The sequence below is a fragment of the Carex rostrata genome, chromosome 10 (assembly GCF_964058835.1).
Source record: "Carex rostrata chromosome 10, lpCarRost1.2, whole genome shotgun sequence".
NCBI lineage: Eukaryota > Viridiplantae > Streptophyta > Magnoliopsida > Poales > Cyperaceae > Carex > Carex rostrata.
In genome coordinates this window covers 3,492,219-3,503,296 of record NC_135927.1, presented here as the reverse complement: position 1 = coordinate 3,503,296, position 11,078 = coordinate 3,492,219, and the positions used below count along the sequence as shown (strand labels likewise).

The following is an 11,078-nucleotide window of genomic DNA, read 5'->3' as shown; positions in this document are numbered from 1 at the left end:
TTCCATTGCTTATGTTTGCAAATATATATTAGGGTGGACTTTGGCAGGTCAACCACTGAAATGCAACATTTTTCTTATTGTTGTCACATACCATAATATGGTCATTGATATAATATCATCCAACATCCTAAAAAATTTAATTAAATTTGCCCATGATATTTTGGATACTTGAAAATTGTAAGATTCAAATGGACAAATATGAAAAGTTGCAACATCTCAAGTATATAAATACTCATCGAGGAACCTCTAGCCCACACACCAAAGCAATCAACAAATGCAGCAATAATTCCATCCTCTCTAGTCTGATCAATTTTTTTTTCCATAAATGGTACCCTCTAACTTTTATTATATAGATGTCAAATGTTAATTTTCTGTAGAAAATTAGTGTTCAGAAATTTATTAGCAAGATTTTCCTATAATTTATTAACATCTTCTGAAATTATATGTGTGGGCGACTTTGTTGATTTAATGAAGGCGTCGACTCAATTTCTCACAATGAAGGTCGGACCATGTGGCGGGGATGGCGGGGAAATGAAAGATATGAATATCAATGGCGTGACTCGCATTCTTAAGGTCAACATTTACTATAATAAACACATTGAAGCTCTTACTATAACTTTTCTACGTGATTGCCTTCTGGAGAGTACGGAGCAGTGGGGCATACCGGAATGGGGAGGAAGTTCGACAGAGGTAACACTTTTTTCTATTCTATTATGATAGATTTCGACTTTGTGAGTGAAGAGTGGAAATTTTTATTTCTTGGTTAAACGATGGCCATATAGATCCATTATGAGAATAACAAACAAAAGAAGGAAAAGTGGAAAGCATAACAGGTTATCCTACTATTACCAGGACCGTTTTAGCAAATGTCGTTAAACTTGCCACCAAAAGAGGAGTTATGATATTTGTTTTTTGTTATTGGTCCTTCAGATTCTTCTTCAGGATTCTGAGTACATTACCTCTGTAAAAGGACATGTTGATATGTCCTACATCAGATCACTTAAATTTGAGACAAACTTGCGAAGTTTTGGACCATATGGAAGAGAAGATCAGGGAACTTTTTTTGAACTTCCTGCAATTACGGGTCAAATTATTGGTTTCCATGGACGGGCTGGAAAATATCTTAGCGCACTTGGAGTTTACGTCCAGGTGTGTAACACTATTATTGTTGATGAAAAAACTCTCCATTTTTTTATTTTCTGAAATGCATCTGTAATTAAGTTATGGACAATTAGATCATCGTAGCATTGTTCCTTTATAAGATGCAGATAAAAAGCTTACTTGCATCAGTCCATGGACTCTATTAAACAAAATATACCTACAAGTTTATAAACCAAACATTCTTCTTGGACCCAAAGATATATATATCATATTATGCTCCCTTTCCCCTCCCTCAAGTTTACTGTCACCTCGGATTATCTAATAGAAAATGTATTCAGTTGACCTCCGAGTATTATTGTCCATTTTGATATTATTCACTCCAATTTACTTCACTGCAGGATAGAGACGCAGGAAGGGTACTTGAAGATTACAAGCAGGTACCTTTTTCTCACCATACTATGGCGAATATATTTCTTATATTGTTTATTGAGAGATTGTCAATATTTGGTTTCCTCCCTTTTGGACACAGAGGCCAAATATTTAATGCAATTGGACATGCAAAAGATGCTTGAATCCAAAGTTCTCTTTGTGTATTATTTTTCATACTTGTTTAAATTTGTACTCAATCTTAATTAACCTTCATAAGTATTGGTTTATGTATTGATAGATTGTGTACCTTCAAATGGAAAATAAGTTACAAAAGACCAATTTCATGCAAACAGAGGCTGCGTATTTGACGCAATTGCAAGCATTAAGCTCTTCAAATGATGAGTTGCAAAAGAAGCTGGAATCCAAGGTACTTATTGGATAACAATTATGCTGTAAAAAGTTTTGAGGCGCACAATTTCAGACAACCGCAGTAGCAGAATTACCAGAACTTACACAATTAGCAATTAAAAAGCGCAATATTAAATGATAGCTCTTTGTTGACTTTCTTATTAATTTCTAGAAGTTGAGATTGATTGTTAATTTTCTAAATGAAAAATGCTTGGTCATTTTCTACTCTAAATGCAAAAATCATTAATCCTATGCAGGGGCAGATCCACGATTTTCGTAAAGTGCAGCAAGAAAATAGCGAATAGGGTTTAAATAGTAAATATGGTTCAAACCATTAGCTAATCGGGTATTAGATAAAACAGAATGCTTTAATTTCTAATTTTCAATGGTTTGACTTCTAATTTCCAATGCGCTAACTTCTAATCCTAATTGTTAATCGAAATTAAGGAAATTTATCATAATTTTAAATATAAATTTAACTTTAATTACAAATAATATTCCAGAAGGGGCCAAAGTTGGTCCGGACGTATCAATTTCTAAAAAAATTCAAAATCCACGGGGGGCAGTTGGCCTAAGCTGGTACTGTAATATTTTTTCTTTTCTTTTAACTGTTCACATATATTTAATAACTTTCAAGATCTTATCTGTAAAAATACTGATTTGTAATATTTTTTTAATAACTTTCAAGATCGAATCTGTAAATTTTCTATAATTTCTTTAAATGTTTAGTAATGATATAAGTTTTATAATATTTTGAACTTAGCTATGTGAACTATTTCCAACCATCATGGACTACTTTGTTCTATTATCTTGATCCTTGATGATGTAATGCAATTGGAACATGTTTCTAGTAATACATTATTTCAATATTTTTAAATATACAGTTTGTAACCATTTCATTCTTAATTTCAGACGCCATTCATATATACCATTTCTTTCTTAATATCAGCTACAACCTATGATTCTTACATCATTCATATATACCATCGGTTCCAGTTCATTTCCCCTCTGCCATGATTCATGTATACTATCGGTGTTTATTTTACGGACCCTTCATTTGTGTTTTCTATCAGTGCAGAGAAATCGACCATTTTGATTGGAAAGCACTCATTCCGGAGATGATAGCTAATATGATACAAGACGCAAAAGAAATGGCTGATAACCACCTGAAAATTGCTCAGGAGAAGCTTGTCGAAGCCCAGAGTGAATTGCAGATGCTGAGGGCCTCCGATGGCCTTCTCCTCATCTCTGCAATCACAAAAGAAGCAACAGCAGCCATTGAGGAGAAGGTGAGGACACAAATCAAGGCTTCCTTTGATGATTTCCAAATCACGAAAGAAAATTTGAAATCGATGAAATCACAAGAAATCAACAAAAACGACCTGGAGGATATTAAGGCTGCCATTAAAATGGTCCGATCCATTGAGGACCACTTGAAATGGTTGAAATCAGAAAAAATCAATGAAGATGATGAGAAAAAAATCCAGGATGCCATCATGTCTGCCAATCACGCTGTGCAGTCCATCGAAAACATCATCAACAATGGCATTTGATTACTTGGTCACCTTTAAATAATTTGCGCTTTTCTTAATTTTAATTACTGTTCTTTACGTTATACCATTGGTGGTGCCATTGGCAAATTGAGTTGTTTAGTGTTTTTTTTTTGTACGTATGATTGTTGTGTAATGCTTTTTTTTTTTGTTTACTTATTAAATTATGAGATTTATTTATGCAAGATCGTTTTATGCATTTGTGCATGCAAATGTTATTAACGTCTAACAGATCAAATTTTGCTGCTCAATTTAAATTTTATATTAAACCTTTAAAATATGATATTTTCTTATTGTATTTATATTACTTATTTATATTTTTTATCAATCAATCCAATCCAACCATTGAATTACAAAGTAGGTTTAATACATAGAAATGGATTCGATCTTGATTTAATCAAAGAAAGTATTTGAAATTAAGAATTGTACGGTGCAGCAAAAAAAATATATTAATAATTAAAAAATAAACGTTGGTACCCCTTCCCCACTCCTTGGTCTATAGGTCGCAAAAAAACAGGAATGCTACCTCTGTTCTCTCCCATTCTAATAACATTTTTTCTCGTTTGGTTTTGTTGGTTATTAAGTGTAGGCAAGCAATATATTATTTAACTAGCTGCTTTATTTATATGAGGAACGCTTAGAAACAGTATGTGAGTGTTGCCAAGTGCTAACCACTAATTCAATTCTTTATTTTCTCAAGTAGAGCGGAGCGTGAAGGATAGATGATCAATGAGCAATTTATTAATTATTGCCTAACTTAAATTTTTGTCATCTGCATTCCTTAATTAATGAGTGCATGATGCCTTATGACAGTGAATTAATGCAATTCATTTTTGTATACAGATCCGTCAAATTCATTTTCCTTATGACAGTGCTTCATTCCTGAATTAATACTTCAAATTTTATGATATCTCAAATCATACAATCTCTATATATCATTCAATTCATTCACTGTTGTGTGGCATGATGCTTTCATTACGTCGAGCATTTATATACTCTTTTCCTTTTGTTTTGCACAAAGGCCAGTAGTCGGTGATATAATTTTGCCACAAAACTTGAACAGGAGATGTAAGTTGATGTGCAGAGATATTGTTTAATACTTGCAAGCACTTGCCTGCTATCTTCCTAACAATGATGAGGGGCTGTGCAGTAACATACCCATTGACACCCAATAGATCTGAATCAATTCCTCCCTGCTGTCTTCCTAAATGTTTTTTATTATTTCTTATTATTTTGAATGTTTTTTATGTAGTACCCGATTAGTTAATAGGTTTGAACCCGATAAGCTATTTTAATCCGATTATTGCCCCTACATGACAAAAATTCTGCGTCCGCCCACGCGGTAGCAAATCCGTGTGTAAATTGCATTGTTAACCCTGTGTAATCGCATTTTCTGTAGTAGTGTAACTAAAAAAATGAAAAATATGAAAAAAATTGAAGAAGGGCGTTATAAATAATTTTTGTTCAATTAATAGAGGATGAAAATTAATTTAGGGGTAAGCTGTAAATTATTTATTGTTTCTATATAAACAATTCTGACAAAAAAATAAAAGACAAGTGATCTCCATTCTAAAGAACAAATCCACATGTCTTCATTTATTGTCTTACACCTCTAAGACTTTGTCCCCCCCTCTCAGCCTGCTAAACTTGGACCTTATCTTAATCTTGCGTGGCATGTCTACATCGTATTACACACAGATTTAATTTTTTGAACGAACATGCATGTTTCATTCAAATGTGTCTAGGCATTAATTGGCCACATGTTCTAGTAATTTCCAAAGTTAACCAACCAAAACTGAAATATAAGGCAGTGTAGACTTTAAGAAATCTTTTTAATAAAATATCATAGAATAATTTTCTAATTTCATGCTTGGTTGGTTAGTTTTATTCCTTGAAATTCGGTAAAACAAAAAATATTATATGAGGGATAAGGGCGGGTAACAAGACTGCTTCTCTATGAAGTAGTTGATTAAGTCATCCCATAAGCTATCGTGAGGACGGCATAAAATAACAAATTACTTTAAAAATAAACTGGTGAAGACCAATAAAAAAAAAACAAATAACAAGCTATGGTCCGCAGCTAATATAAGTTGTTGTGGTCAGTTGGATTAATTTGTATTAGCGCCAGCTTCTTATCCAGGACTGCATGCCAAGTTCTCCATGATCTTAGTTTGCAATAAGCCGTATACCAAATTATGATGCAGAGGGGCAGGGAGCCTTTGCGTTAATGAACAAGGCCACTGGAAAAGCTATCAAGCATGACTTCGGACATAACTATCTTGTATGCACCCACACACATCTTATACTAATTAAAGTCATAAAAACCTTCTCTATTCATTAAGTTTTTTTCATGATATAAACAATGTTAATACTATGTTTTTTAATCCTCCATTAATTAGTTGGTTGTTGTCACAAAAAACAGAACAGAATTTGAAATAACACCACACTCCCCAAACCGCCCTCCCTTATTTTATTTCTTTTCACTGATTATTTCTTACAAGAGATTAGACCATCCTTTATATCCCAACAGGATTGGCCTCCAAGTTTATTTTGTTTTAGTAATATATGCATACAAGGAGAGAATCTAATATTTTAGGAATGTAAATGTACAAGGAAATAAACTAAATATGCAGGCTTGCAATCTTCTCTGTTTAGGCGCATATCTATCTTGACCAAATCTTCTAGCTGGCGCCTTTACAGCTCATCTTTTCACACTCCTCCTCAAGTTGGTTGGTAGATGTCCACCATACCTAACTTGCCCAATGAGCTGTCGAAACTTCGGGTATCAACAGCTTTAGTCAGAACATCTGCTAATTGTTCCTCTGATCTGACATGAGGAAACCAAATGATCTTGTCTTCAAGATTGTGTTTTATGAAATGGCGATCCACCTCAACATGCTTGGTTCGATCGTGTTGCACCGGATTGTGAGATATGTCAATTGTTGCTTTGTTGTCACAAAATAGATCCATCTCCTCCTGTGGCGCATACCCAATTTCGGTCATAAGTTTCCTTAGCCATAATAGCTCGCACAATCCCTTAGACATGCCGCAAAATTCAGCTTCTGCACTGGAAAGAGCTACCACATTCTGTTTCTTGCTTCTCCATGTTACTAGATTGCCTCCAACAAATGTGAAGTAGCCAGCCATCAGTATCAGTATAGCCACATTCTATCACATTCTGTCACATTTCCTGCCCAGTCAGCATCAGTATAGCCACTGATCTTTAGGTGTCCATGTTTCTTGAACTGTATCCCTCTTCTCGGGGAACCCTTTAGATACCTGAGAATTCTATTTACTGCTTCCATATGTACTTCACTTGGTGAATGCATGAACTGACTTACCATACTTACTGCATAAGCAATGTCAGGTCTTGTTTGTGAGAGGTATATCAGCTTTCCCACCAATTTCTGGTATCTTTCCTTGTTGGTTGGAGTCTGGTCCGGATAACTTCCAAGTTTCAGATTTTGAACTGCAGGTGTGTCAGCTGGTTTGCAATCTAGCATTCCAACTTCTGTGAGCAGGTCTAGCACGTACTTTCTCTGGGACAAGACAATGTCCTGTTTGGATCGTGTAACCTCAATTCCTAAAAAATATTTCAACCCTCCGAGATTCTTCATTTCGAATTCTTTTGACAACCTTTCTTCTAGAGTTTGTATTTCCATTACATCGTCTCCTGTTATCACCATATCATCGACATAAATAATGAGTATAGTGACTTTACCTTGATTATGCTTGAGGAACAGGGTGTGGTCGGAGTCACTTTGCTGGTATCCATAGTTTTTCATGGCATTGCTAAATCTCCCAAACCACGCACGTGGAGACTGTTTCAGACCATACAGCGATCTCTTTAGTCGACACACCATTGGTTTATCATTCTTTACTTCATATCCTGGAGGAACATCCATATAAATCTCTTCTTCAAGATCGCCATGTAGAAACGCGTTCTTCACATCAAACTGATGGAGTGGCCAATCCAAGTTTGCTGCAAGTGAAAGTAAAACTCGCACAGTATTGAGTTTAGCAACAGGAGAAAAAGTTTCCTGAAAATCAATACCATAGGTTTGGGTATATCCTTTTGCAACCAGTCTGGCTTTGTATCTTTCTATTACCCCATTTACATCATATTTTAATGAAAAAATCCACTTACAGTCGACAGTTCTCTTTCCTTTTGGAAGTTCAACTAATTCCCACGTACCATTCTTCTCTAGAGCTTCCATTTCTTGCTTCATGGCATTTGTCCATTTTGGATCTTTTATTGCTTCATCTACTCGTTCAGGAACTTGTATGGCTGACAAATTCGCAGCAAATCCTTTTACTTGCCCGGAAAGATGGTCCAGGCTCACATAGTTACTTATTGGATATGAACACTTCCTCCTGTCCCATTCATCAGGTTTGAATCTATCTGGCTCCCTTCCCCTATTGTACCTGTGAGGTAGCTTATAAACAACATTAGTTGTATTTGAGTTCAGATTAGTTACCTCGTGGATATCCTCTGGAGCCGGGCTTTGTGGTTGAGAAGGGAGTTGTATCACATTTTCTTCATCTTCATCTGCAAGAACTTGAAATCTGTTTTCAGTGGCTATGTTAGGCTACTTCCTCCTTGAGTAAACCTTATCTGGGTTGAACCTGCGCTGGGTCTGAAATTCGGTTTGATATGTATTGGGATGAGAACATGGGCTCTGAGAGGAAGAGCCCGATTTGAGGTGGATAGGGCCCGAGTCATCAGGTTGCATACCCGAGCCGTGAGTTTGTTCAGCAGGCTGTTCAACGGGTCCGGCATATGGTTCAGTGGGCTGATTGGATGGACACGGTTTATTTCAATATCGGGGTTAACAGACACATCTCCTGGGTCGGGGTTAATACTGAACGGATTTATAATACCATTTTCCTCACAGTTCTCCTCCTGAAAATGGTGTTTGTTTTTTTGATAGAAGCCTTTCTCTTCAAGAAATGTAACATCCATTGTCACATATACCTTTCCTGTCATCGGGTTGTAACACCTGTAACCATTTTTTTGCAATCCATACCCCAAAAAAACACATTTTTCGGCACACGGATCTAGTTTGGTTCGTTGTGTTTTTAAAATGTGAACATATGCGATGCATCCAAAAATTCTTGGAGGTAAGGTTAAGGTTGAGGGGATTGGAAAGGAGGAAAGGTTTTGTAAAGGAGTTTGAAATTTTAATACCGTGGATGGCATTCTATTAATCAAATAGACTGCTGCCATAACTGCATCGTCCCAGAACTATTTAGGAACATTGTATTCGAGAATGAGAGCTCTTGCAGTTTCAAGTACATGTCGGTTTTTTCGCTCAGCCACTCCATTTTGTTGTGGAGTCCCGACGCAAGACGTCCCATGGATAATCCCCTCATTGTTAAAGAACACCTTTAGAGTCTGATTCACAAACTCTCCCCCATTATCACTTCTGACCATTTTTACTTTCTTACCAAATTGTGTGTATATCATTCTGTAGAAACATTGGAACACATCAATTACTTCATGCTTATTTTTGAGTAAGTAAAGCCAGGTCATGCGAGTGCAGTCGTCAATAAATAACACAAACCACTTATTTTGGGTTGTTGAGGTAATTGGTGCCGGACCCCAAACATCAGAGTGGACCAAGTCAAACGGACTACTACACTTGTTTAGACTTTTCGGGTAAGATACCCTATGGCTCTTTGCCTTGATACAAGTTTCACATTCAAATTTATGATTTTCACAATTCTCAAACAATTCAGGAAAAAGATTTTTCATATAACCAAATGATGGATGACCCAATCGTTTCTGCCAAATTAGCACTTTATTCTTACAATTTGAAAATAAACTAGAAGTACTAAGTGCTCTGCCCTCATTTATGTCTTCCAAGTGATACAACCCTCCTCTCTTAGAACCACACCCAATAATCTCCTTCGTGAGGATATCCTGAAAAAGACAAAATTTTGGGTACATTAGTACAGCGCAGCTACGTTCCTCACAGATTTGTCCGACAGATAACAATTTTGTAGTTAATGAGGGAACTAGGAGGGTGTTTGACAAGGTCATTGAAGGGGATATGTGCACGGTTCCAGCACCCGTTACTGGACTACTTTTACCATTTGCATTTATAATTTTTCATTTTCTAGGTTCTTTGTTATCTGTAATATCACTCTTACAGAAGGTCATGTGATCTGAAGCGCCAGTATCAATTATCCATGCATCTCTGGAGGATCTACTTGTGATAAAGGACGAACCTGTACTGACCAAGTTCTGACCTGGTCCAGATTTTTCGGAATTGGGCCCAGCCTGTATCATGGCAGCGGAAACCAAGTGACTAGCTCCAGTTCTACATTCGGTCCAGTTTTGAGAGTTAATTCCAGCCCATGTATCAGATTTATAGAAAAGATTACCTTCAATTGATGAGGCCTTCTCACGGTTTACTAAAGGAACCAATGAAACTTCGCTACCTGATGCGATGGTGGCTTTGCCTGCATCGTTGCCCTGCTGTTTCTTCTTCTTCGGGTCCTTCCACCAATCGGGATACCCATGTAACTTGAAACAGGTTTCTCTGGTATGCTTGATCCCCCCACAGTGTGTACATCCGCCAGGTGGAGGCCGGGGCTTAGTTTGCCCACTTCTCGCTGGTATCAGGTGTGCCTCGTTTTCCTTTACCACCATAGCCACGGGTGTGTTGTTCTCCACTTTTTCGAGATGATAATTCTGCCTCACATCCTCTTGTCTGATCCTGGCAAAAGCCTCCTCAATGGACGGAAATGGCTCCATACGGAGCACTTCAGCCCGTATACTATCCAGACGATCATCAAGACCGTCGAGAAAGTTATACACCCTTTCTTCCTGCACTAGAGAGTTATGTTTTTCGATATCTTTTGGACATTCCATAGGGTTGGGACGCCTAAAATCAATTTCTTGCCAGAAAAATTGTAGGTTATTGAAATATTCTTCAAGTGGTCTACCCGACTGTTTGAGTCGAGTTACTTTTCTCCTAAGGTTATATACTTGGGTTTTATCTTTTCCATCAAAATAGGCTACAACAACTGCTTTCCAAACATCTCTGGCACAAGGGAAACGAATAAAATTACCTATTAGTGCAGAATCCATAGACCCAATAAGCCAGGCTTTGACAGTTGAATCTTCTGCAAACCATTTTGCATAATTCTCATTAGTTGTAGGAGGAGCCGGTAGAGTGCCGTTGATGTATCCTAATTTCTCCTTGCCTGCAAGATGCATCTCAACTACCTGTGCCCATAAGCCATAATTATGCCCGGTTAGTTTCACCGAGATAGGTGGGGTTCGGTCATCAGTTGTCCCTGAGCGAGATGGTTGCTCCGTCTTGAGAGGCAATGGTTGTGAGAGAATCTGAGCAAGCCGCTCAAGTAAAGTGGTTGCTTCGGTTGAGTCGCTAGACTTTTGTGGTGGGTCAAGGGAAGCCATCGTGAGGCTCTGTAACATTATATAATTTTATGTACGTACGATCTAATTGAAAATTCTATTTTAAAAATATAAATGATTATGTAACGCCACGTAAATCAGAATACTAAATTAAGGTACAACATAAATAGCGTATAAATTTGTTCATCCTTATATGTCAATTTTCTTCTTTCATTTATCCAAATTAAACTTCCGTGACAAGAAACAAATGATTCGATATAGAT

General features: G+C 36.9%; 3 protein-coding genes across 4 annotated transcripts; 2 read left to right on the top strand and 1 right to left on the bottom strand.

Moving 5' to 3' along the window:
* Window positions 1-495: 495 nt before the first annotated feature.
* LOC144560874 (protein GOS9-like) lies at window positions 496-1,645 on the top strand. Its single transcript, XM_078310098.1, has 4 exons — window positions 496-690; window positions 931-1,149; window positions 1,500-1,538; window positions 1,631-1,645. The coding sequence occupies exons 1-4, from the start codon at window positions 496-498 to the stop codon at window positions 1,643-1,645; spliced, it is 468 nt and encodes a 155-aa protein (XP_078166224.1).
* Window positions 1,631-3,608, top strand: LOC144560715 (uncharacterized). Its single transcript, XM_078309966.1, has 3 exons — window positions 1,631-1,680; window positions 1,769-1,897; window positions 2,952-3,608. Exons 1-3 carry the CDS (start codon window positions 1,645-1,647, stop codon window positions 3,429-3,431), a joined length of 645 nt encoding a protein of 214 aa, XP_078166092.1. The 5' UTR covers window positions 1,631-1,644; the 3' UTR covers window positions 3,432-3,608.
* A 5,554-nt stretch (window positions 3,609-9,162) lies between these two features.
* Window positions 9,163-10,863, bottom strand: LOC144560701 (uncharacterized). 2 transcript variants are annotated; one of them, XM_078309948.1, is made up of 2 exons: window positions 9,816-10,863; window positions 9,163-9,351 (listed from the first exon to the last, which is right to left on the bottom strand). In XM_078309948.1, the coding sequence occupies exons 1-2, from the start codon at window positions 10,855-10,857 to the stop codon at window positions 9,314-9,316; spliced, it is 1,080 nt and encodes a 359-aa protein (XP_078166074.1). In that variant the 5' UTR covers window positions 10,858-10,863; the 3' UTR covers window positions 9,163-9,313. The 2 variants fall into 2 exon arrangements, with proteins under 2 accessions (XP_078166074.1, XP_078166075.1); XM_078309949.1 differs by having other exon boundaries at window positions 9,873-10,863.
* Between the last annotated feature and the right edge of the window lie 215 nt (window positions 10,864-11,078).